The sequence below is a fragment of the Chionomys nivalis genome, chromosome 3, assembly GCF_950005125.1.
Source record: "Chionomys nivalis chromosome 3, mChiNiv1.1, whole genome shotgun sequence".
NCBI classification, from domain to species: domain Eukaryota; kingdom Metazoa; phylum Chordata; class Mammalia; order Rodentia; family Cricetidae; genus Chionomys; species Chionomys nivalis.
Window position 1 is genome coordinate 112,477,065 of NC_080088.1, and position 27,388 is coordinate 112,504,452.

General features: G+C 46.7%; 1 protein-coding gene across 1 annotated transcript in view; it reads right to left on the reverse strand.

Moving 5' to 3' along the window:
- Window positions 1–13,208: 13,208 nt before the first annotated feature.
- Window positions 13,209–27,388, reverse strand: part of Brap (BRCA1 associated protein) — a 30,964-nt gene continuing 16,784 nt past the window's right edge. Inside the window, exons 7-12 of the mRNA XM_057764397.1 lie at window positions 26,079–26,154; window positions 25,487–25,625; window positions 25,062–25,171; window positions 22,003–22,092; window positions 17,754–17,857; window positions 13,209–15,224 (exon numbers count right to left, since the gene is read on the reverse strand). Coding sequence (XP_057620380.1) covers window positions 14,867–15,224; window positions 17,754–17,857; window positions 22,003–22,092; window positions 25,062–25,171; window positions 25,487–25,625; window positions 26,079–26,154 — 877 coding nt within the window. The 3' untranslated portion in view covers window positions 13,209–14,866. The remainder of the gene's footprint in view (window positions 15,225–17,753; window positions 17,858–22,002; window positions 22,093–25,061; window positions 25,172–25,486; window positions 25,626–26,078; window positions 26,155–27,388) is intronic.

A 27,388-nucleotide genomic window follows, 5' to 3' on the forward strand; every position in this document is an offset into this window, starting at 1 on the left:
TACAGAAGTGGGGGGTGGAGCATGGTTTTCCCACCCGAGTCAGCCTACTGGATCTGGAGGTGTTCAGTTTCAGATCTGGAACCTTCTCAAACACATACATGTAGAGGCAGTCTCACCAAGTCCATCCCTGCAATGTCAGAAAAGGCAGAGTCGTGACCCCACCCCAGTGTGGGGACAGTGTGCAGGAGGTGCCAAGGTCGCCTGTGTAAGGTCAGCGGAGGTGGTGGTGCCAAGTAGTGATTAGGGTGTGACAAGAAGTTATTTGTCCCTATTTTTTTATTTTGGTTGTTGTTTTTCTTTTAATTTGTTTTTGATTTTTTTTTTTTTTTTTTTTTTTTTTTTGGTTTTTCAAGACAGGGTTTCTCTGTGGCTTTGGAGCCTGTCCTGGAACTAGCTCTGTAGACCAGGCTGGTCTCGAACTCACAGAGATCCGCCTGCCTCTGCCTCCCAAGTGCTGGGATTAAAGGCGTGCGCCACCACATCGCCCGGCTTTGTTTTTGATTTTTGAGACAGGATTTCTCTGTGTAACAGTCCTGGCCATCCTGGAACTTGCTGGCCTTAAACTTAGAGGTCCACCTGCCTCTGCCTCCCAAGTGCTGGGGTAAAGACTGCATTACCACACCGAGTATTTAATTTGCTCTTTGTCATGGTAATTCTAAATTTAACTCCTAGATACTATCATTCCTGTCCCAAGTTGACAGTGGATGTGCAGCGTAACCCACACGTGTGCTTGTTCACAGGGCTCGCACATGCCCGTTAGCAGGTGAGGCAGAAACAAACTACCCAACCAACCAAACAAAACACACATATACCTGTCCTGAGTGGGATTCAGAATGGGGTGGACACCACAAATCATGTGTTCCGGAAGTTCATTTAAATGCCATGCCCAGAAGGAGAGGCTCACAGGGACACAGAGGCTGTGTTTGATCCTAGGTTTGGAGAGAATGGGAAGTGCTGGCTTCCACTTGGGAGAGGACGTTCTGAAAGCAGAGGACAGTGGTTACACGGTGAAGTATACTGAATGCCACAAAATAGTCACTCTGATGTGGTTAGGATGTGGCTGAGGTTGTGGCTCATTTGGTAAAGCCCTGGGGTCTACCTAAAGTACCACATCAATCAGGTTTGGTAGTGAGTGTTCAAAGGCCAGTCTGGGCTACATACAGAGTTTGAGGCCAGCCTGAGCTCAAGAGGTGGTGAATGCCTGTGATCCCAACACTCAGAGAGGAATGCCTTGAATTCAAAGCCATTTGGCTACACAGCAAGACTCTATCTGTAAAATAAAATAAAATGATTATTTATATACTCTGTGCATTTGACTTTAATTTTGAAAACAAGACCCTTCTGTTTAATAGCTTGACTTTCATTATGGAATAGTCAACCTTTCTGCTAAGACTGGGTGACAAAAAGAGGCACAATGTTACAAAATTTCCAGGGCAGAGAGAGCACAACAGGGCTCTGAGTCAGAAATGAATCCCCATTCATCTTCTCCCTCGACTTCTGGTAAACATACACTCGGAATGAAGCTGGGGTTTAACCGAGAGTTAAATTTAGCATGCCTTCCTCTGAAGCTGTTTCCCTGCCTGTCGCAGCTCCTCGCCCCCAGCTCCTGGAGCCTCCATGCGTCGCCAGTCTTCGCTTTTCCTGCCTCCTTCATTCAGGCATTCCCCTGCTCCCACGCGGAAGTCGCTTGCGCTCAGCCTCAGCCCCAGCCCTAGCAGTGACTAAGCCTGGAACAGAGCCTTTCTCTCTGCCAGAGCTCCATGTGGGTCCTGAACGTCAGGGAGGGTGGCTGGGAGGCTCACGAAAATGGCTGTAGTAGCCCCAGGTGTTCACACTGACCAGCAAATCCATGAGGACTCCTGTGGCGAGCACACAGGCAACATGCCTGTGGTCTCAGCATCCTTGGCAGGACAATCACATGGACCCAGGATTTGGAGACCAGTTCTGGGCAAGAGAACAGAGCCTAGCGGTGGTGGTGCACACCTTTAATCTCAGGACTCCAGAGGGAGAGGCATGTGGATCTTTGCGAGTTCGAGGCTAGCCTGGTCTGTGGCCTGAGTTTCAGGACAGCCAGAGCCACATAGTGAGGACCCTGTCTCAAAGCAACCACAAACAGCACTAGCAGGCAGAGGGTTTAGATAAAGGTAAAGATGCTTGTCAGCAAGTCCGATACTTGGCTTTGATCCCCAGAACCATAGTGGGGGAACTAAAATGCTGTTCTCTGACTTCTGCAGCACACAGTGGGATTTGCACACACACCGAATAAATGCAACTAAAAACAAACACTAGGTTGGGGTGGCAAAGGTCCCCAGCATTTGCAGGTGGAGACAGCAGGTTGAGGAGTTCAAGGTCATCCTCAACTATTTATAGGATCCTCTCCGGCTCCAACAGAGGGATGGTGGAGGTGGCTCTGGGGTTACGAGCACACTTACTGCTCCTAGCAGCAAAGTGACCTGAGTTCCACCATAGCATCCACAGCAGGCGGCTTCCACCCAGTCAGTCCAGCTCCAGGGATCTGCCAGCCCCTTCCGCACTCACAGATGAACAGACCCCCCCACACACACACACAGACTCATGAATAAAGATAAAATACCTCTTGTAAAGAGCCACACCAAAGCAAGTAAACAGACACCACTCTGGTGCTCCTGTTAACCCAAAGGATTCAGTCAGCAAGTCACACGTGCTCAGCAGACGCCACTGGCACCCTGGTCACAACAGCTACCAGAGGAACGGGTCAAAGAGAAATGTGACACACGCACATTTGCCATAGAGAACAAAACTGTCCCAGAAAGACAAATACTGCACTTTTCTAGAATCTTACATAGATACATAAAATAATGTGTGCTATATGACCTGGAAATCGAAGTGACAGTGTATAGGGGACAAAGTGTGATAGTGATGGTGGAGAATTTGGGAAGAGGGTTAGAGAACACACTGAGTGCATTATGTACTAATTAGTGTGGAGATTTCTTTATGTAACCTGGTTCCAGATATACTAGTGGAAATGGAAGGTGTGTGTGTGTGTGTGTGTGTGTGTGTGTGTGTGTGTGTACTTGTGGACTGCTCCCCTTAAGCAATGGCAAAAATAGCTCCAGGCTTCCGTTCTGACCGATGTGGCAGTCACTGGGCAGGACTTTGTCTTTCATGAGACTTTGTGTCAGGGATTAGAACATGCTGATTACTCTCGATAGATATGGCTTACTAGCTGCATATAATCCCTTTCTTATAGTGATATTTTGTTGATGTTTTAATAAATAAAGCTTGCCTGAAGATCAGAGGACAAAACTAAGCCATTATAGGCCAGGCAGTGGTGGCACACACTTTAATCCCAAGATTTGGGAGACAGAGGCAGAAGGATCTCTATGAGTTCAAAGCTACCCTGGCTACACAAGATCAACGCAGAAACAGATCCAAGTGGTGGTAGCTCACACCTTTAATTCTAGTCCTAGGGAGTCACGTGCCTTTAATCCTAGCACTAGAGGTGAATATAAGATGGGAGGAGACAGAAGCTCAAGGCTCAGTCTGCAGGTGACCCACTAGGTAAGTGGCTTCACCTTTCTGTGCCTCAGTTTCCTTGTCTATGGATATGGCAGTAGTACCTGCCGGGTAGAGTTGGCCAGGATGCTATCTGGCACTGGACATGATGTATTCATAGAGCTTAGGGTCAGGCAGAAAGGTGGAACCAAGTAACAATTGGAGAGTAGCTCCTGTACTGGGAAACTGGTATTGCCACATCAATCAAGTTCAAACAAACAAAAAAGGGGCATTAAATAAAAAGCACTTTGTCTTAGGGCTTCTATTGCGGCAACAAAACACCATGACCAAAGAGCAAGCTGGGGAGGAAAGGGTTTACTAGGCTCACACTTCAGCATTGCCGTTCATCCCTGAAGGAAGTCAGGACAGGAACTCAAACAGGGCAGGAACCTGGAGGCAGGAGCTGATGCAGAGGCCATGGAGGGCTGCTGTTGTTTCTGTGGCCATGAGAAGCAAACCACAGAGCTTCACAAACCCACATAGGAGTTTATTAGGGAAAGGCGGGATAAGGGGAAGTTCAACCAGCAGTCACTGAGGCTCCTCACTCCTGCCCCTGGGCCAGGAGTTGGCCAGGGCCACCTCCTGAGAGCTCAGGCAGTTCTCTTCAGTGGGCACAGATCTGTAGAGGTGGGACACTTCACTGACTGATCTGCTCCGGGGACTGTGCTCTGTGTCTCCCTGGGGAGCAGCGATGGAGGAGGAACTGGGTATGCATCTTGCCACTGTGCTGTTGGTGTGCGTCTCGCTACTGTGCCACTACTATACCGCCGCTGGTGTGCATCTCACTTCTGTGCCACTGGTGGTGACTCTGAGCAAGGGGTGGCCCAAAGCACAGCTTCAACCGTTTAGGAGGTGGTTCGGGTGGAGGCAACAGGGGAGGAGAGGAGACAGGCGGCAGGAACACACAAGCTGTGGCAGAGGCTGTGGCCCCAGCGGGGCAGGGCTATTAGAATGCGGGAATCCTAACAGGTACTCCTTACTGCTTGCTTCACATGGCTTGCTCAGCCTAGTTTCTTATAGTTAGTACCCAGGATCACCAGCCCGGGGATGGCCCCACCCACAATGGGCTGGGTCCTCCCCCATTGATCACTAAATGAGAAAATACTTTACAACTGGATCTCAGGAGGCATTTCCTCAGCTGAGGCTCCTTCCTCTGATGACTCTAGATTGTGTCAAATTGGCACATACAAAACCACACAGTACATACCTACAGTCCCAGCATTCAGAGGTAGGAGTTTTTGAGTTATAGGCCAACCTGGGCTCCATGTATACTCTACTATGTAGAGTGAGTTCAGTGCTGACTTGGGCCAAGTATCAAGATCCTGCCTTACCAACAATGGGATGGGGGTGTGTTGAAGGGAGCTGCCGGCTGCGTTTCTGTCACCCAGCTCCCGGCCGCCTGGCTAGCTTATGCCCCGAAATAATAACACACAAACTGTATTCTTTTAAACACTGCCTGGCCCATTATATCTAGCCTCTTCTAGGCTAATTCTCACGTATTAATTTAGCCCATTTCTAATAATCTGCGTAGCACCATTAGGTGTGCTTACCAGGAAAGATTCAGCATGTCTGACCTGGTGGCTGGCTGCATCGCATCTGGCTCTGAGAGGAGTTGACCTGCATATGAGCTCACTTCCTCTTCCTCCCAGCATTCTGTTCTGTTTACTCCACCCACCTAAAGGTTGGCCAATCAAATGGGCCAAGGCAGTTTCTTTATTAGCCAATGACCTTCCTCCATCTGGGGTGGGCTGCACACACTGGCAGCTTTCAGGTATCTCCTCCTCCCTCAGAGCCCCAGCTCCAGCCCCTTACCGGACCCCCTAGCCTTGGCCTCAGGAACTTGGGAACAATGTAGCTATTTGTCTCTACCTCCTCCTCTAGACATGGAGCCACAATCTTTCCCTGGTTTTGTGGGGGAAGAATGAAAGGTGGGATGTGTGCAGTCCATGTCAATAGAGACAGCCCTGTGCCATGGAAGGCCTAGGCTAAAGGGAGGAGCCAGGAGCTGACAGCATCGAACTGGTGTTTAATCACAGTGGAGCAGGCATGGTAGAGTACAACTATAATCCTAGCACTTGGGAAGCCAACAGGACAATCAGGAGTTTAAAGGCAGTCTCGGCTATGATGCAAGACCCTGTCTGGAAGCAGAGGGAGGAAAAAGTCACAGTGGGGAGTGGAGGGCACAACCCAGTACAACCAGAGTGATGGCAGCAGGCCTGTCTTTCAACAGTCTGCAAGAGGCTGGTGACAGCCCAGGAGACAATGGATTGCAGGACTCATGAGGAGGTTGGCATCTTTGTCCATGAATGATGGTGAAGGGGCAGCAAGATGGCTTAGTGGGTTAAAGGTGCTTGCTGCCAAGCCTGATGACATGAGTTCGATCCCCGGGACTCATATAGTTGGAAAAAGAATCAATTCTGCAAGTTGTCTTCTGGCCTCTACATGTATGTATGTGTGCACACACAAACAAATGAAATGACAGCAAAGGACAAGACCTTCAGTGTCTCTTTATTTTCTTTCTCTCTCTTTCTTTCCTTTTTTCCTCTCTTCTTCCCCTCTTTTCTTCCTCCTTTCCTTTCTCCTTCTTTTTTCTGGAGACAGGGTTTCTGTGTAACAGCCCTGGCTGTTCTGGAACTCACTCTGTAGACCAGGCTGGCCTTGATCTCATAGAGATCCACTTGCCTCTGTCTCCCGAATGCTGGGATTAAAGGTGCGCCACCACCATCCAGCTAAAAATTTTTTGGGGGGGGGTTTTTCGAGACAGGGTTTCTCCGTAGCTTTTGGTTCCTGTCCTGAAACTAGCTCTTGTAGACCAGGCTGGTCTCGAACTCACAGAGATCCGCCTGGCTCTGCCTCCCGAGTGCTGGGATTAAAGGCATGCGCCAGGCTTCATCTAAAATTTTTAAGATAAAAAAATAGGCGTTTGTTGCCAGTGGTGGTGCACACCTTAGCCCCAGTGCCATTTTTGGCCATGCCATAGGAGCAGCAAGGTGCAATTGAAGTTCCAGGTGTCAGCCCCCCAGAAAGGAATCCTCTGATGGACCAATCTTGATTAGGCAAGGCAACGGGACTGCAGACCCCAGAACGTCTTTTGCTTCTGCTGTGCCTTTACATGTTTGCTGCAGTTCTCTTTCTCTGGTGTCTAGCATGGTGTGAGTGGACATGGGGAGATCTCCACTGCCTGTAATATAGTGTGTTTATCTCTTGGAAATATCCCGTTCTACTGGGCATTTTTACCTGTGGATGTCAAGAAGATGACCCTTCCCTAAGCTGTACTGTCTAATTTGATAATAATAATAATGAATGCCTATACAGAGTTTTGATGAATAAAAATAAATACAAGGATATGTTTCGCAGACAGGGCCTGTGAGTCTTGCCTAGAGAAATGCATGGATTGTAGCTCAAGTTAATTACTAAAAATTGAGCCCCAGGTCGGGCTGTGGTGGCGCACGCCTTTTATCCCAGCACTTGGGAGGCAGAGGCAGGCGGATCTCTGTGAGTTCGAGGCTAGCCTGGCCTGCAGAGCTAGTTCCAGAGTAGTCAGGGCCCACAGAGAAACCCTGTCTTAAAAACAAACAAACAAACAAACAAACAGGAGTTTGTGTGTGGCTATGTTCACATGCAGGCAGGTGCCCATAGAGGCCAGAAGGGAATGTTGGCTCCCCAGGAACTGGAGGTAAGGGCAGTTGTAAGCCACTGGATATAAGTGCTGGGAACCAAACCCAGTTATCTGCACACACAGCAAACATTCCTAACCCCTGAGCCTTGTCTCCAGCCACACAGAAACATGATAAAAAGATGGAAATGGCTCCCTGATGTCCATCGCTGGGAGCAGGTGGGGAGGTGAAAAGGAGGGCAGTCTGTCTATAAGGGCTGCCAAGATCCCAAGAGCTTCTCCATTTCCTACCTGGACTCTCAAAGTCCAAAGAGCAAAGGACACCAGAGTCTGATTCCTGGGATCAAACACAGTAGGAGAGAATCCACTCTGGTGAGTTGCCTCTGACCGCTATACACGGGCCCTGGCATGAACATATATTGGCCCCACACAATAAATACAAATATAGATATATATATACACACACACATATAGATATACACATATGTGTATATGTTTACTCTTTTGAGACACGATTTCTCTGTGTAACAGCCCTGGCTGTCCTGGAACTCGCTCTGTAGACCAGGCTGGCCTCAAAATAAAGGAGATCTGCATGCCTCTGCCTTCTGAGTGCTGAAATTAAAGGCATGTGCCACCACAGCCCAGCATTGCTGTTGAGACAGCGTCTCTCTAAGTAGCCTTGGCTGTCCTGGAATGTTGGGGGCTGCAGACCTCTGGCCCCTTGACTTTCTTTGCCTGCATCAGACCCTTTGCCTGCTGGAGTGAACTGAGCAAAACAACTTGTTTTCCTGTGTCTGCAGCTGCTCTGAGCAAAAGGCCCTCATGAGTTCCTGTTGGCAGGGGAGTGAATTCTGGTGGGTTTTACAGCTGGAAATCCCAAGAGCTGGGACATGGTTATCAGTTAAGGGTCCCTATATAAGCTTCCCTGGAGCACAATAAAGTTGGCATTCTTGTATCAAGGATGACCCGTGTCCCCGTGTCTCTGTCTCTGTATGTGTGTGTGTTTAAATCTCCAGCCTGGTTCTCAGCTCACGGACCGAACCATAGAGCACAGAGCGCATGTGGCATTTTACACTGGTGCTCACTATGTAGACCATGCTGGCTTCACACAAAGATCCACCTTCTTCTGCCTCTGCCATTCTGGGATTAAAGCCATGTGCCATCACGCCAGGCCCCTAAACTATTAAAAGTCCACAGGAGAGAAAGAAGGCATTCCTGAGGGGTGCTGTCAAACTGTAAGTGATTGACAGGCACATTTGGATTAACTCATGAGGGAGGTGTGGTGTATCTCTTTGTTCTTTACCAGCTGGTAATTTTGCAGACAGTTGGGGACAGCCCACTTCCACCCAGGCCAGAGCTGTTCCTCAGTTGCTTTTCCGACCAGTACTCAGTCCTTGTTTTCCCTGGCTGCTGAGGAGCAGGAAGGCGCCCAGCCCCAACAGCCTAGAAGCCTTTGAGCATCTGCACAGCCACCCAATGGCTTGAGTCCAGATTTAGGATTCCTGGGAGGCTGATCATTGCCTGGTCATTTCCCAGCCTAGTGACAGGAGCCCAGGCTGGCCAAGTCTCTTCCTGTTCCCAATGTTTGTAATGGGGCTGTGGTGCTGACCTGACGGGGTGGCCAGGGGCAGTTTGGCACCCAAAGAGGTCAGGAATAGCTTCCAATCAAGACTTCGGGCAAACACAAGGTCGGAAGGCAGGATTGATTTGGTCTGTCTGCTGGATTGTCTAACAAGGTGATCAGCTGGAAGATGGGCTGGCCTAGGGATGTTCTAGACTTTTCTGTGTCACACACACTAATGGGAACCCATTGTAGGTCCCTTCGCATCAACTATGTCCCTTCCTTGAACATTATCAGTGAGGACATCATTTTCTAGAAGTCACACAAAGGTGATGGGAAGGGGGAACTTGGTGTCTGTCCTTTCTTTTTCTAACTGATTTTTATTGAGTTATACATTTTTCCCTACTCCCCTTCCTGCTTCTCCCCTCCCCTTCAACCTTCTCCCATGGTCCCCAATTTATTCTGGAGATCTTATCTTTTTCTGCTTCCCATCTAGATCCATGTATGTTCTTTGTCTGTTCTTTAATAGTAGTAATAAAACAATAGGGACAGTGAGATGGCTCACTGGGAAAGGGGCTTGCTACCAACTCTGACCACCTGAGTTGGATGCCTGTGCCCCACATGATGAAAGGAGGGAACCAACTCAAGGTTGCTCTCTGACCTTCACAAAGGAGCCATGGCACCACATGGACACATACATGCACACACACACATATGTATGCACACACATTTATGGCAGACTTATGGAGTTAGACAATAATCTGCAGGAATCAATTCTCTCTTTCCATCATAAAGGTTCAAGAATTGAACTCAGGTTGCCAGGCTTGGCAGCAAGTACCCTATTCTGCTAAGCCATCTTACTTGCCCTGGGTTTCTTTTTTCATCTTTTGTTGTTTTTGTTTGTTTGTTTTTTGATACAGGATTTCTCTGTGTTTATCCTGGAGCTCACTCTGTAGACCAGACTGACCATGAACTCAGAGAGATCCACCTGCCTCTGCCTCCCAATTTCTGGAATTAAAGGCGTTACCAAGCAGATTTCTTTTTTGCTTTATGTGTATTTGGTGTTCTGCCTGCATGTATGTCTGTGTGAGGGTGTTAGATTCCTTGCAAATGGAGTTACAGACAGTTGTGAGCTGCCATGTAGGTGCTGGGAATTGAACCCTGTCCTCCAGAAGAGTAGCCAATGTTCTTAACCAGTGAGCCATCTCTCCAGCCTCTCTTTTCTTTTTTTTTTCTTTTTCTTCTCTCTTTCTTTCTTTCTCTCTCTCTCTTTCTCTCTCTCTCTTTCTTTCACCTTTTGAAATTGTTTTTGAAAGCCACAGAACTGGGACTTATATAAAAAGCCAGATGCAGTGGTTACATCTGTAGCCCCAGCCTCCTATAGGAAGGGAGGCACAGACAGTAAACACAACTAGATATGTTCTGCAGGCTAGCTAGTCTTGAGCACACAGCTCAGCAGGAGAAAGACACACTACCTCAGAACTGATTCTTGCAAGTTGTCCTCCTCATGTCACATGGCACTGTGGCCTGCGTACTTGTTCTCTCTCATATGCACACATCAATGTTTGAAACATTTTTTAAAATCCTAGAATATTCTACTTTATAACTCTAAGAGGCAGATATCAACAGAGGGTGGATAGCTAGAGGGGAGCAGCCAGCTTCCAGAGGAAGAAAAAAGAACAAACTTTAGCATTTCTGCAGCCACACAGGACCCGGAATACTGCCAAAGAGAAAGTGCAGGGCTGGGAGCAGGCATGGTCTGGCATGGGCACTCTGGAGAGGTTCTAGGCTTCAGTGTGGAGCCTCCACTTCTGCAGCAGCTCCAGTCCTGGCAGCCCCCAGTCCAGGCAGGTTCCCACTTAATTGTAGACCAATGTGTTGGAGGAGGGGAAGACCGAGGCCTTTGGGCCTTCCTGTAGAGTCCTGTGTCCTGCACTTGGCCCTGGGATCCAAGCCAGTTAGTGTTGATTCTTAGCGGCCTGGGAAAGAAACTTTTCTGGAGGCCTGCGCTTAGAAGGGGATTTTAGATTTTTTTTTTCTTTTTTTCTCCCCCACCAAGAACAGGTGGGGTGGGGAGGTGGGGGAGTGTGGCGTGGTGTTGCAGGAGCCTGGGAGACTGTTTCAGGCAGGGTGCTTCTGCCTGAGTGGAAAGGAATCAGAAAATGAATGGGCCGGGCTTGTGTGTCTCGCCACAGCTGACTCTAAGGGACACTTCTGGTGGCTCCAGCTGAGAGGCTGAACCTCTGCCCAAAGGAGGTCAATCAGTTTGGTTGCTCTCCATTGGAGCATTTCCTTTCTTTCTTTCTTTTTTTCAGATGACGAGGAAGCCTTGTTCTATAGATCTAACCAGTATTATCTGATGGGCCAGGGGTGGTGAACACCTTTAATCCCAGCACTCAAGAGGCAGGGGCAGGCAGATCTCTGAGTTTGAGGCCAGCCTGCTCTACAGAGCGAGTTCCAGGACAGCCAGGGCTACATACACCTGGGTGGTACAGGGAGACTGACAGACCACGGCACTGGTGCTTCAGTACGGGATCCCTGCTGCTAGAGGGTGTCTCTGCCTCCTGAGGGCTGGGATTAAAGGTATGCACTACCACTGCCTGGCCCGACCTTTTATATTTTAAAAAAGATTTCCTGCACGGTGGTGGCATATTCTGGGTTTCCAGCCTTCGTATGGAGGATATAGAAGGTGAACTCACTCTTCTCCAGGCAGCATTGAGTCGGATCTGAAGGAGTCTCAGATCGGGACTCTAGAACAATACCTGGACAGAAGCAAAGCTGCTTAGTTCGTGCAATGAGCGTGGTAGCTGGCCTGGAGTAACAAATGCTATCTGCAGAGAGCAGCTCTGTGCCAAGGACCAAGGTCACATTTTCCTAGATAATTCCAGGGAGGAATTTCTGACCTTGGCCGTTCAGCATTAGTCCCCAAAGACTGTAGTCATCTTGTGTGAAACGAGATTGTTTGACTCTTTAATGCAGGAGGAATGCACAAGCCTGAGAAGCCACTGCAGAACTCCACTGATCCACCCCAGCCCAAGCTGGCGATTCTCAAAGAGTTGGGCCAGCAATGTAGCTCTCAGTAATAAAGCTTGAGGTCTGTTAGAGTCATGTCCTGAGACTTGAGGAGTATCATTACAATATGAAGGCCAGGTACATGCACTTAATCCCAGCACAGAGGGGCATAGTGGAGCAGAGGCAGGTGGATCTCATAGTCAATTCCAGGAAAGCAAGAGCTATGTAGAGAGACCCTGTCTCAAAAAACTAAACTAACAAGACATATCTGTAACTGTGGCTCTTGGGAGGCTGAGGCAGGAGGATTGCCATGAGCTCAAGGCCAGCCTTTTCTATAGTGAAACTCAGTATCAAAAAGCGGTGGCAGCAGTTAGGGTGATGACTCAGTGGGTATCTGCTGCACAAGCATGATGACCCAAGTCTGAATCCCCAGCGCTTTTGGGTACAGAGACAGGAGGATCACTGGGGCTTGCTGCTTGCTAGCCTAACTCCAGGTTCAGTGAGAGATGCTACTTCCAGAGGACATGGCGGTGACAGAGCAGGACACCCGGCAGCCTTCTCCGGCTTCTGCAAACACAAACACACAGAGGATCTAGCATGACTAAGACAGTGCTTGTCAGCATACAGGGACCACAACCTCTCTTCAGGAGTGCAAACTGTCCTTGTAAATGCCTTAAGGGGAAAGGTCAAGTTCACAGCACAGAAGGGAAAGAAGACAGGGCTCTGACACTGAGGAAACTCAGGGTTCCTGAAGGGGAAGGTTTTTTTCCTTATTATTGGTTTTTTGAGACAGGGTTTCTCTATGTAGCCATAGCTGTCCTGAAACTTGCTTTATTGACCAGGCTGGCCTCGAATTCAGAGAGATCCTCCTGCATCTCTGCCTCCCAAGTGCTGGAATTAAAGGTACACATCACCACGTCTGGCTTTCATTATTTAAAAATGTTTTGATGGGGCTGGAGAGATGGCACAGAGATTAAGAGCACTGGCTGCCCTTCACCGGGGTCCAATTCCCAGCACTCACATGGCAGTTCACAACTGTCTGTAACTTCAGTTCCAGGGGACCTGACACCCTCACGCAGACATGCATGCACACTAAACACCAATGCACATAAAATAAAAATAATTCTTAAAAAAGTTTTCATTTACTGGGCACAGTGGTGCATGCCTTTAATCCTAGCACTTGGAGGCAGCAGCAAGCTGGCGAATCTTTGAGTTGGAGGCCAGCCTGTTTTTTTCTACAGAGTGAGTTCCAGGGTAGCCAGGGCTATACAGAGAAAAATGAACAAAAAAAGCAGGCCATTGACACTCTTAGATATGGGCTCCCAAGCAATATCAGAGATGCAAATTTCACACAGGGAAGAATAATCTCTGGTTATTTTAGTAAGAGTTCATCGGTCAATGGAGCGTGGGAAAGCAAAGTGCTTCACCTGTTATGAAGAACATACCAACAGCTTCCATCCCATACAATGTCAGATTGAAGCACAACTCTTTGACCTTTTAAAATAACATTTTATTTACACATCTTGATTTTTGTTTTCCTGGAACATTTTTAAAAGACCTTCAAGTAGTTTGGAAACCTCTGCCTATCTGCTGCTTCCCCTGGCCACAGCCTTCCTGGGCATTTTCCCAGACCTGTGCTGCGAAGTGCGGCAGGGCTGCTTGGTGGATTGTAATGGAATAAGGAGCCAGCTTTGGAACTACCTCCAGTTCTCTTCATTAGCATGCTACCACCCACCAGTTTCTGCAAGGTCAGATGTGCAAGACAAGTGGGGCTGAGACCAGGGCTGTAACAGTGTAAAATGCGCTCTAGATCAAGGGGAAGCCCCGTGAGAGGCTGATCTGCTCCTGCCCTGGCTCCAGGAGCCTGTGAGGCTCAGGCCCGCCCTCAGGAAGAGCCGTGTAGGTCTGAGTACACTCATTCTGCAGTTACCGGTGGGATTTTGGGAAATGCCGCAGCACGTTCCACAGAACTGGACACAAGCAATGTTGTGACAACACGCTGATTCAGGTCAAAGGACAAGGTCCAATCAGAAAAAAAAAAACAGCCCTAAAGTGTGACATTTCAAACCTCTGGCTGATGATGAAGTAGAAGATCAAACCGCACTACACACTGCTGTCCTAACTGCTCAAGCTCTTCTACAAGTCAGGTCAACCCCACAAGGTGTCCCTTCACTTCTGCTCAGTCACTGTGCTACTAGTTATCTGATGTTCTGGCTCTAGAGAGAGGCACACAATCCCCCTGTTGGTCACAGTAAGTATCATACAGCTGTTTGAAAGGGACTCTGCTGCAGGCAGGTTCTGGAGCGAGAAGCAGCCCTTGCTTAAATCCTAAAAGCGAAACTGAAAATCTGCCCATGTTCTTTCTAGTTGCGACCTGAACATGAGCCCGGCCTGTAAACAGTCAGTGTACACCGACCCCAGCAATGCACACAGCTTGTCAGGACCTCTCTCCAGGCATGCCCCTGGCTGACTTTTGCTAGATGGAGCCAGTAAGGCTTTTCCTATTTGACAGGCGCATTTTGTATGGAGTCATCAAAAAGAGAACTGTCACCATCTTCCCTACACTGGGTCTACTCCATCTGCCCCAGTTCCTTGTATTTCCGGCCTTCGAGCCAGGCATGATGGCTGCTGAGGACAAGCCTGTGCCTGCTTTACATCCTAGCCCCTTCTCTGTGACATTCAAGCAGCTCTTGAGCTCCACAGGGGAAGAGAGGGATGGCAGGAGATGATTGCTCTGCAGTGGGCAGCAGGCTCCTCTTTTGAAGGCAGCTGGAGCCTCTGGGAGGCGCTGTGCTTTAGTGCTAGGTAATGCGGCTCTAAGGTCACATCATGTAATAAACCTACCCCAGAATTCAACTGCAAGTGCTCCAACTGAATAAATACAAGGGAAGAACACGTAAGACTGGGGTCCCCCCCAGCTGGAAGGCAGAGTGGCCATGAGGGGTCTAAGGTCTAGACTCACCACTTTGCAAAGCACTGCCAATGCCACCCTCTTGCAGTCTCCTCAGATCACACGCCATAAATGAAGGAGCCACACTGCAGTTCATCCTCAGGCATACTTATTAGGGCCCACCCTCCCGCTCAGCAAAGGTCCCAGCACACCCTGCGGTGCCCAGGAAGTCTTAGGAACAAGTCTCTGAAGGTCACTTGCCCCTCTTGCCGCGGCCCTTTCTGGACGGCAGCTTGCCACCAGCCCCAGAAGAGGGTGGGTTGGGGGCCGAGGGGATGTTGATCTGCCCTTCTTGGATCTCCTGCCGTGTCTCTGCAGGCAGGTGGCTGATCTGCTGCTGTGTCTCCAGGTAGAACATGACATCACGCAGCTGCTCCTGGATCTCGGTAATCTGCAGGTCCTTCTGGTCACAGGTCTCCTTCAGCCGCCTCTCCTCTTCCTTTAGCTTGTTCTGCAGCAGCAGCTGGTTGGCACGCAGACACTTGTTTAGCTCCTGCTCCTCCTGCAGCTCTGTGCTGAGCTTGGCCACTCTGGTGTTCAGCTGAGTGCACCTCGAGCAAAACAAAGACAGAGCTAGCTTCACCTGCTCTAAGTCCGTTTCTGCTCTGGGAGAACCATTAGGGCAGGCCCTTCCCGCTAAGCTCAGCAGTAGCAGCAGCAGCAGCAGCAGCAGCAACTCTGTCAGACATGACCATGATAAGGAACCCACCAAAGTGGCATCTTCTGAGATAAGTGCTCTAACATCATGAATTGTTTTTTTTTCCTAAATATTTATTTATTTATTATGTATACAATATTCTGTCTGTGTGTATGCCAGAAGAGGGCACCAGATCCCATTACAGATGGTTGTGAGCCACCATGTGGTTGCTGGGAATTGAACTCAGGACCTTTGGAAGAGCAGGCAATGCTCTTAACCGCTGAGCCATCTCTCCAGCCCTAACATCATGAATTGTTAAAGGAGGGAAAGGGGTCAAGAGTGGGGGTGCTCCTTTTTCAAGGCTCACTTCTAAGTGAAGAATTACAAATCAAGACACTAGGGCTGGAGAGATGGCTCAGGTTAAAAGCACTGGCTGCTCTTCCAGAGTTCCTGAGTTCAATTCCCAGCAACCACATGGTGGCTCACAGCCATCTGTACTGAGATCCAGGGTCCTCTCCTGGCAAGTGTATGTATAACAAATAAATTAATTTAAAAAATATCCCATTCAAGACACTATAGCAGGTATATGTATCAAAATGACAAAGTAGTCAGGTAGGGTGGCTCCAGCCTGTAATCCTAGAACTCAGGAAGCTGAGGTAGGAGCAATGTTTGAATTCAGAGCTATATTGATTGAATGGTTTAAAAGCACTGGCTGCTCTTCCAGAGGAACCTGGGTTCAATTCTCAGCATGCACATAGCAGCTTACAACTGTCTGTAACCCAACTCCAGGGGATCTGACACTCTTGCACAGAATACATGCAGACAAAACACCAATAAATATAAAATAAAAATAAATTAAAAAAATAATTCAGGGCTACAGCACAAGAGTCTATCCCAAAAGACCAAACCAAAGTTTGGGGTTGTGGCACCCATCTTTAAAACAGCACACAGGAGGCAGTGGCAGGTAGATCTCTGTGATTCCAGGCCAGCCTGGTCTACATAGTAAGTTTCAGGGCAGTCTACATAGTGAGATCCTGTCTTAAAACAAAACAAAACAACTGAGATAAGGAATGATAAAGGAAGATGTCCAATGCTGACCTCTGGTCCACAGGCTCACCCTGGAACACATGCACACACGGATATACATAGACACAGACAGACACATATCCCTGCTCACAAATGGCAAGTTTTGTATTATACAATTCAAAACTAAACATTAGGTCAGTACTCGGGGGATCTTTGTGAGTTGGAGGTCAGCCTGGTCTACAGAGTGAGAGACCCTAGCTTGAAAACAAACATACACATACTGGAAACTCACGTCATATGGGAAAACTGGATGGAGAAAATGGAAGAAGATCTTTAGAACTATCTTTGAAACTTTCCTATGAATCTCAATCTATTTCAAAGAAAAGGTTAAGCCGGGTGGTGGTGGCGCATGCCTTTAATCCCAGCACTTGGGAGGCAGAGGCAGGCGGATCTCTGTAGTTCGAGACCAGCCTGGTCTACAAGAGCTAGTTCCAGGACAGGCTCCAAAACCACAGAGAAACCCTGTCTCGAAAAACCAAAACAAAACAAAAAAAAAACCAAACAAACAAAAAAAAAAAAAGAAAGAAAAAGAAAAAGAAAAGGTTATTTTAAGAGAAGCAACACTAAGGAGCAAACATCCCTCTTAAAAGTACTTTGATGTACTATACTGTATGGTCGCAGCAACAGTTCAGCCACTTCTACAGTGTAATTAAAATCTACCCTGTTCAGTGCTTGGGATCAAACACAGGTCCTTGTGAATGCTGGGAATATACTCGCCCACTGACTTACGGGCTAGGCTAGCCACTGCCACCAGTAACAACCATCCCCCGTCCCCCACTGTAGTTCTTGTCATGCTGGTCATGGTTTTTTGCTCAATGCTTGGCATCATTTGCCCTTAGTCCTGTTCAAGGGATAATCTATGACATGGATTTAGATAAAACTTCTTTCCTAACTCCAGCTCCCAGTAAAGATGGCTCTTAGAAACTGCAGGCAGAAACGGAAGCCATCTGCACACACAGCAAGCACTCAGATGCAGGAGAATTCAGTGCTCCACCTGGCACCCACCTCAGGGGGAACACAAATTGTACTTTTTTGTTTTTACGTTTATTTCCTGAATGTGTGTGTACACATGTGACAAGGTGCACATGTGGCCGTCTGAGGATCATGTATATGGGAATCAGTTCTTTCCTTTAACCACATGAGTCCTGGCATCAAATATAGTTTGTCAGGGTTGGCAGTTGAGCCATCTTACTAGCCCCTAATTGCACAATGAGAAGTCACTGTAACTCTGCTCTAACTTATAGAGAGCCAGAAAACCTACATGATGTACATGTTGAATATGGGGTGTTGCCAAGGAGGCAAAGGTCCTTCTTGTGAGAGCCTGCTGGCATGGGGCCAACAGCTGAGGGATACCTACTTTCTTTCCACAGACTGCTTCTCCTTCAGAAGGTCACTGAGCCTGAGCTCCAGGCTGTCACACTTCTCAATGGTCTCTTTAAATTTGGTCTTCATGTTGTTAATCTAAAAGTGCAAATGGAAGTCAGGCAGAATCATGTGGATCTTGCGACTCCCCCCACCCCGCCCACCACTATAACCAGGACAACCCAAACTTAGAAAGTCAAAGTGAGCCACTTGGAAGGAATTGTGTGACAAAAAATAAATAAATAAAAAAAAAATTGTGGAAAACTTTCTTCTAGGATAAACAAGGACCGGGAGCTACCGGATGCGCAGGAAAGCTACTGAAAGAATCAAACAGGGTAATCCAGGCTTTGGAAGAAAGGGAAGGTTTGCCCAAGGTCAGAGCAGAGCTCTCATTATTAACTAACAGCCCCTTGTTCCTCCCAGAGCACATTCCTGAAGTTATCTCCAACAACTAGTGAAGAACTGGAGACCCACCTCCCACCTGCAATTGAAGCACTTAGGCTAAGACAGGAGGACTGTCAAGAGTACACTGGGGTACACAGTGAGTCTCAGGTCATCCTCAGCTATAGAGATTCTGTCTCAATAAACCAAAAAACTCAAAAACAAAAGAAAACCATGAGACTGGATTCTACTAGCTTGGTTTTGTTTTGTCCTCCAACTCACTGCTTTTCTGATGTGCCATGAAGCCATACAAATTGAATGTTTGTCTTGGGTCAGTCTATAAGGCAATATACCTGCAGAACCAATTCATACTTCAGAGAATTAGAAAGAACCAAGTTATGTAGGTCAGGCGAAAGTAGTGCTACTAAGAGTCCTTCGGAGTGAAAAGCTGCAGAGCTGGGAGTCCTTCGGAGTCTAGCTAGAGGAACATGTGAAAAGCTGCAGAGCTGGGAATCCTTTGGAGTCTAGCTAGAGGAACATGTGAAAAGCTGCAGAGCTGGGAGCTGCCTCAACTCCATCTAAGTCTTAGAAACTGAGAGAAGATGAAGGGAGCACAGGAAAATTGAGGAGGCTGGGCTGCTAAGCAACAGCATCCAGGAGCCTTTATTCCCACACCTCTCAATAAGCGATGCCACAGGTCAACAAGTTTCTAAGGAAATAGGCTCAGCAAAAGACAAGGCAACGGTCCAAGGTCACTCAGTTGCAGGGTGGGGGATCCTGCCTAAGACAAAGCCTGGCCAAAGTCAAGCCCTCTAAAACTGAAGGCCAAAGTTTTATGTCCTCTTCTAGGGGCAAGGTGATAGCCACCACACTAGGGTCACACTTTAGCCTTTCTTTTTTGCCTTGTCTGATTTATCTATCTACCTATTTATTTCTTTTGGTTTTTCTTTTCTTTTTTTCTTTTTTTTTTTCATTTTTTCGAGACAGGGTTTCTCCGTAGCTTTTGGTTCCTGTCCTGGAACTAGCTCTTGTAGACCAGGCTGGCCTCGAACTCACAGAGATCCGCCTGCCTCTGCCTCCCGAGTGCTGGGATTAAAGGCATGCGCCACCACCGCCCGGCTTCTTTTGGTTTTTCAAGACAGAGTTTCTCTGTATCATGTTGGCTGTCTTGGAACTAGCTCTGGAGACCCGGCTGGCTTCCAACTCAGAGATCTGCCTGCTTCTGCCTCCCGAGTGCTGGGATTCAAGGCATGTGCTACGAGTGGCCCTTGTTTTATTTTTTTGAGACAAAGTCTTACTCTGCAGCCTAGGGTGGCTTTTAACTTAACAAGCTTCCTGCCAAAGCCTGCCAAATGCTGGATTTCAGGTGTGAGCCACCAGGCCCAGCTACTTCAACACTGTTTAGGGTAAGAGATCACTCAACTCTCCTGCTGCTTCTGTTCTCCCTGCCTTCCTCTGTAGAGCGGTAGGTAAGATAGAAATTAATATCAGAAGGATTCAAATACATTTTGGTTCATGAAAAATATTAAGCCAACCATCTTAAAATCAAGATGAAAACTTTTTTTTTGAGAGGTCTTATGTAGCCCAGGCTATCTTTAAACTCATGATGAAGTCCAGGATGGCCATGATCTTCTGATTCTCCTGCTTCTTCTCCCCAGGTGCTAAGATTATAGGTGTGCACTATGGCCATCTCTGGAAAAGGTCTTGGTGCTGCCACAGACAGATGCTATACTAAGGTTAATGTTTAAGAAACATCCCAAAGATGAGCAGTGGTGGCGCACACTTTTAATCACAACGTTCAGGAGGCAGAGGCAGATGGATCTCTGTGAGTTCGAGGCCAGACTGGTCTACAGAGAGAGTTCCGGGACAGCTAGGATGGTTACACAGAGAAACCCTGTCTTGAAAAACAAAACAACACCCCAAAGGACTAATGAGATGGCTCAGCAGGTATAGGTGACTGCTGCACAATGCTGATAGTCTGAGTCAACACTCAGAATCCACTTAAAGGTGGAAGGAGAAAACTGAGTCCACAAAGTTGTCATCTGACCTCTGCACTAGCATACTTGTGTGCACACACACGAGATACACATGCACACACAAAAGAAACAAGCTTCACAAAACAGTAGATGTAGTATAATTTACTCCTACATCTACCATATTCTATGTAATAAAAACACCACTTGTGATCTATCAAACTGATTTTTACAGTTTACAACTGAGAGAAGTATGGATTTCAATGGAGCTAGAGGTCTGAAAAGATCTATCTTCAGAGGTCCCACTTATGTCTACTGCCTAACTGTGTGTTAGGAATAGGTCTTTATAATCAGCCCCATGAAAACCAAGAGCTGGAGAGATGGCTCAGTGGTTAAGAGCACTGCTGCTCTTCCAGAGGACCTGGGTTCAATTCCCAGCACCCCCATAGCAGCTCACAACTGTCTGTAACTCCAGGAGACTTGATGTCTTCTTCTGACTTCTCTGGATACTAGTTAGTACACGGTGCACATATATACATGCAGTTAAAACATTCATACACAAAACCTATTTTTTTTCCCTTTTCTTTTTGTTTGTTTTTTTGAAACAGGGTTTCTCTGTGTAGCACTGGCTGTCCCTGAACTCACTCTGTAGACCAGGCTGGTCTTGAATTCAGAGATTCACCTGCCTCTGTCTCCTGAGTCCTGGGATTAAAGGTGTGGGCCACTATTGCCTGGGTAAAATAAATTTAATTTTTTTTTTGGGGGGGGGGAGGGGTTTCGAGACAGGGTTTCTCTGTGGTTTTGGAGCCTGTCCTGGAACTAGCTCTTGTACACCAGGCTGGTCTCGAACTCACAGAGATCCGCCAGCCTCTGCCTCCCAAGGCTGGGATTAAAGGCGTGCGCCACCACCGCCCAGCTAAAATAAATTTTAAAAAAGAGAAAGAAAACCAAGAGCTTTCACTGGTTCTGAGTGGCTGCTCCTATATCCTTGACAGGCTGGAATAAATTACACTCCCTCAAGTCTACAAGTTTCCTGCAAGTTTCGGGCTTGGCTTATTGCCCCCTCCCCAAGTCCCACCAACTCCAAGAATGTTATGAGGCCCATGACTAAGAATCTGTCATTATCCCCCTTCATGCTCTATTGCTTGGGGTACAAATGGACAGAATACCAGTCACAAAAGGACACGGCAGGACAAAAGGCTTGCATCAGCCCTGAACTTATGGACAAATGGCATCTGTCATTAGAAAACAAAGGCATCATTTTCAAACGCTGTAAGCTTTCATCGGATGCTGCCCTGGTTCCAGCTCACTCCAACATGAAAGCGAATTCCTTGGGGCTTCTCTTCCCGGTCCTAACTTGCTTTTGCTGGCATGTCTTAGATTGGGTGGTCATGATGGTAGAGCCACAAAAAAGCCATTAGTGAAGCTGCAACAGCACACCCTCCCGGGGAGTCCATAGTGCAATTCCTGTACGGCAATCACATCCTACTCAGGATGGAAAGGCTAGTGTCCTCTAGGGCCTCTGCACTGGCACTTCTACTGTCTGGAAGCTACTGCAAGGATTTCACTGATTAAAAAGAAAAAAAAAATTGATTGCTTTTAACTAAAGATCATTTCAAAGCCCGAGTCAAACACTGGCTGTTTGAAAAGCCAATTTCTACTGTTGTTAGGGCTCAGGGAGTTGGGAACTAAGTCACCAGTTGGGCCATTTAGAAAATTAAAAAACAGCCTTTAATTCCAGCACTTGGGAGGCAGAGGCAGGCGGATCTCTGTGAGTCTGAGGCCATCCTGGTCTACAAAGTGAACACTACAAAGTGTTCCAGGACAGCCAGAGCTGCTACGGAGAAACTTTTTAGTTAAAAGCAATCAGTTACCAGGTCAGACACTTACCTCCTCTGCCGTGTCCTTCTCTATGCGAACAATCTTGTTTTCCCAGTATATCCGCTGCGATTCCAGCTGGCTTGTTAGTAAGTACGAATACTAGAAATGAAACAAACAGTCAAATGTGAGCCATCACCAGTACTGAAACCCAGTGAACACTGACCCCATGATAACCAGTACAACTGCATCCAGAATCAAGGTCTCCACAGGCATAGTGGTGCTCCCATACTCACAGCAAAACCAAATGAAATTAGACAATTAAAACAAACAAAACAAAACAAAAACCAGCTGCTGGGCCATGGTGGTTCACACCTTTAAAACCAACACTCCAGGCTAGCCAGGGCTACATAGACAGTCATTATTCCAAGAACCAGAGAAAGAGAGAGAGAGATAGACAGAGACAGAGAGAAAGGGAGAGGGAGAGAGTACGGGAGAGAGAGAGAATGGAGACACAGTTTTGCTTATTGCCTCACCCCTGAGGCACTGGCCACTTTCCAACCTTATCCACGGGGGACCTGAGGCTTATACTCCCTTATCAGGCTCATCAGAATCTATGTTACACTTGGGTTCAACCCAGGTCAACAGGCACTGGGCCAGAGGTACAGAAGAGCTTGCAATCTAGCTGGGAAAAATCCAAGAATCAAAATTTATACACACACACACACACACATACACACATACACACACACACACACACACACACACAGAGTCATTTTTTGTTTTACTTTGGTTTTTGAGACACGATTTCTCTGCATAACAGCCCTGGCTGTCCTGGAACTTAGAGATTCACTTGCCTCTCCTCCCGAGCACTGGGATTAAAGGCGTGCGTCACCATGCCCAGCTTCCTTTTATGTTTTTATAACACTGGATATGTGTTCTATTCATGTGTATGTATGGGGAGGGCAGAATTAGCATCGGCTATCATTCCTCAGGCACTGTCTAGTTTTGAGACAGGGTCTCATGGGCCTAAATTCACCAAGTAGGCTAAGCTGGCTGGTCAGTGTCCCAGGGATCTATCTTTATCCATCCTCAGTACTGGGGTCACAAACTTGTACACCAATTACATTTATTTATTTATTTTTAATTAATTAATTTTTGTTTTTTGCTTTTTCGAGACAGGGTTTCTCTGTGGTTTTGGAGCCTGTCCTGGAACTATCTCTTGTAGATCAGGCTGGTCTCGAACTCACAGAGATCCGCCTGCCTCTGCCTCCCAAGTGCTGAGATTAAAGGCGTGTGCCACCACCACCCGGCCCATTTTTTTTTTTTTAAACTTCAGGTTCTGGGGACTCAACTCAGGTCCTCATGCTTGCAAGGCAAGCACTTGACTGACTGAGCTATCTTTCTAGCCTTTTGTGTTTTGTTTTAATTTTTATTTTATGTGTATTGGTGTTTTGCCTGCATTTCTTCCTGTGTGAGGGTGTTGATCTGGAACTGTAGTTACAGATGATTGTGAGCTGCCATGTAGGTGCTGGAAATTGAATCTGGGTCCTCTGGGAGAACAGCCAGGGCTCTAACGGCTGCGCCATCTCTCCAGCCTACCTGTCCTAGTTAGGGTTTCTATTGCTATGAAGAAACACTATGACCACAGCAACTCTTTTTTTTTTTTAAAATTTATTTATTATGTATATAGTGTTCTGGGCACCAGATTTTATTATAGATGGTTGTGAGTCATCATGTGGCTGCTGGGAATTGAACTCAGGACCTCTGGAACAGCAGTCAGTTCTCTTAACCTCTGAACCATCTCTCCAGCCCCACAGCAACTCTTATAAGGAAAACAATTGAGGTGGTGGCTTATAGTTCAGAGGTTTAGTCCATTATCATCACAGCAGAGAACATGGCAGTGTACAGGCAGACATGGTACTGGCTACATCTTAATCAGAAGGCAATAGAAAGTATACTGTCACTGAGAATGATTTGAGCATATAGGAGACCTCAAAGCCTGCCTCCACAGTGACATACTTCCTCCAACAAGGCCAAACCTCCTAATGTGCCACTCCCTTTGGGGGTCATTTCTTTTAAACCACCACACTGCCTTTTTGTCCTTTTGATATACAGGGTCTCATAATACCCCAGAATGGCCTCAAATGTCTAGGATGGCCTTGAGTTCTTGATCTTCCTACCTCTACCTCTTCAGTGTGTAAGAAGGTGAACCATTTCAGCTGACCAAGTTTGAATCATTTAGAGCAGCTGGTACCCAAAACCAATCTTAAAGTAGTGCTATCAGCATCACGACATCACAGCAGCCAGGTGGAATTGTTGTTATGGGGCCCCATTTTCTTCCTGGAAACTTCAAAGATTACTGAAGGAAAATTTACTGTTTACTTGTGGAAAGCTTAAAAATTATTCATATAGACATATATCCAATGAAAGGTATGTGTTTCCAGCTTCTGTGGAGCCACTGACAGGAACATCCTATCTTCTGGCTTTATTGCTGCTATGGAAGATGACCTAAATTGCCTTAACTAATGAACTGGAACTAAAGACAACCAGAAACATCACACTGAAAACAATAAGGCACGGGAAGCTTAGACTTTCAAAAAAGAAACATTTTGGGCTGGAGAGATGGCTCAGTGGTTAAGAGCATTGCCTGCTCTTCCAAAGGTCCTGAGTTCAATTCCCAGCAACCACATGGTGGCTCACAACCATCTATAATGAAGTCATTTGTATACATAATAAATAAATATTTAAAAAAAAAAAAAAAAAAAGAAACATTTTACAAATTCTCACAGTGGGACTAGAGAGACGGTTCAAAGACTAAGAGCACTGGTTACTCTTCCCAGGGTCCTGAGTTCAATTCCCAGTACCCACATGGTGTCTCACAACCATCTGTAATGAGATCTGGTGCCCTCTTCTGGCATGGAGGCAGACATGCGGGCAGGACACTGTATACATAATAAATGAATACATCTTTAAAAAAAGGAAAAGAAATTCTTCGCAGCAGTGACAGAACTTAAAGAAAGTTTCCACACAGGGCAAATGACTACATTAAAAGGTCAAAGCACCTTTCTCTGGAGAATGGAAAAAAGGCAGCAATAGCAGTTGCTAAGCAACAGCTCACAGTATCTCACCTCTAACTGTAAGGCATCTATCTTCTCTTCCTGGCAGGTGTCACCCTCACACTCGTACTGAACGATCTTTCCATCTGTCTTGCTTGCAACCAGTCGATGGACATAATTATCTAAGGAAAGAGGAGTTGGCCAGAAGCAGCTTCTTAGGAATGAAAAGTTCTCCCCTCTTAACTCTGAAACATTTTTATTTTTAGAAATATAAACTAAATGATATATGATTTTTATTTAAAAATTGGTCAAATTATTTCAACTTTAGAGAATGAGAGAAGGTGAGAACAGACATCTAAACTCTCTCTGTAACTCTCCATCCCTAAGCGTGGCACCCTCAGAGGTGACCGTGCAATCTGTTTGCCTAGCTGCCAGGAGGATGACATTTCACACTGAGGGAGTTCCCACAGCAAAGAATCCGAATCAGATTCCCTTACCTCCAGCATAATCCCAGACCCGATGGTTGGTAAGCTGCATGGCATACGTGTGCTGAGTTTCCTCAAAGTGCTTGTAAGCATGCCGACTTACATACCGTCCACATCCTATGTGGCCACATATTAAGCAAATCCAGAGGTTCTGCCAAGAGAGGAGATCTGAATTAATGATGGGCAGCAGAGGCATGTGCCCTCTTCTGGTGTGAAGGACACTGTACACATAGTAAGCAAGTAAATCTTTATTTTATTTTATTTTAAAGAATAATAGCAAATCAAAGCATGAAGAATTTGTGTACTGGACTGGAGAGATGAATCAGCACTGGCTGTTCTTCTAGAGGACCTGGTTTCAATTCCCAGCACCCACATGGCAGCTCACAACTGTCTGCAACTCCAGTTCCAGGGGCTACAACACCCTCACACAACATGCAGGCAAAACAGCAATGCACAAAAATAGAGTAAATTATTTTAAAAAAAAGAATCTGTGTGTTCACACATTTGACTATAGACAAAAAGGAATTACTCTCACGAAGAATTTAAGCTGCACTGGGCAAACCAATAAAGCTGCTCATTATCACTCTTCACCAGCAATACTTACCTCCTGGACACCACACTCGAAACACTTGTTTTCTTCCACTGGCTCTGGTGTTTGACAGTATCGGCAAACAGGACACCTGACCAGAACATGGAAGATAAGGGTGAGATTATATACAGATGTTGAAATCTGGACTATACACCCTGCCCTCTATGCCTTTTCTCTTGTTTTCTTTCTTAAAATTTATTTACTTAACTGAGAGAGGATCGTTGTGTGATATTTTGATCATGTTCTGACAATAAAGTTTGCTTTGACAAAGAGGGCAGAGCTAGCCACTAGCTGACCAAATTAACCATAGAGGTTTTGGAGGACTGAAGACAGAGACAGAAAGTAGTAAGGCAGAGCTAAGAGAGGCTCTCAGTTTTTCTGGATGGGTGAATAGAAGAAATAGGTCACTGGTTGGTTCCCTGCCGATTGTCTGACCGGTCAGGTTCTTAGCCCAGTATCAGACTTCTGAGTTTTTATTCATAATTAGATAAATGTATCATAGGATCTCACTACATAGTCCTGGCTGGTCTGGAGCTTGCTATATAGACCAGGTTAATGCTGAACTCATAGACATTTTGCCTCTGATCCCAGGTGCTGAGACTCAATATGTGAGCTACCACACCCAGCCAATTATTATTATTATAATTATTATTGAGACAGGGTCTCATTAGCCCTGGCTGACCTTGGACTTGCTATGAGACCAAGTGGTCTGGAACTTAGAGATCTCTGATTCTGCTTCTTAACTGCTGGGGTTAAATGCATTTGCAACCATACCCTGATCCCAGCCAGTTTTTAAAAAGGTTTATTTTTATTTGTATGTGTATGCCCATTGAGGCCAAGAGAGGGCATCAGACCCCTGGAGATGGCATTATAAGTGGCTATGAATAGCCCAGCGTGGGTACTGGGAACCTAACCTGAGTCTCCTGCAGGAGCAACCAGTGTACTTAACTGCTGAGCCACTCTTCAGACAAACATGGCACTCCTTACCCCAGGTAGTTCAGTCTAAAGATGACCTTTAACAGGGCTGGAGAGATGGCTCAGAGGTTAAGAGCATTGCCTGCTCTTCCAAAGGTCCTGAGTTCAATTCCCAGCAACCACATGGTGGCTCACAACCATCTGTAATGAGGTCTGGTGCCCTCTTCTGGCCTTCAGGCATACACGCAGACAGAATATTGTATACATAATAAATAAAATAAAAAAAAAAAAAATTTAAGAAAAAAAAAAAAAAAAAGATGACCTTTAACTCCCGACCCTCCGGCCTCCACCTCCCAAGTGTTAGTATTACAGGTTTGTGCCACCATGTTCAACTGGGGTAAACCTTTTCT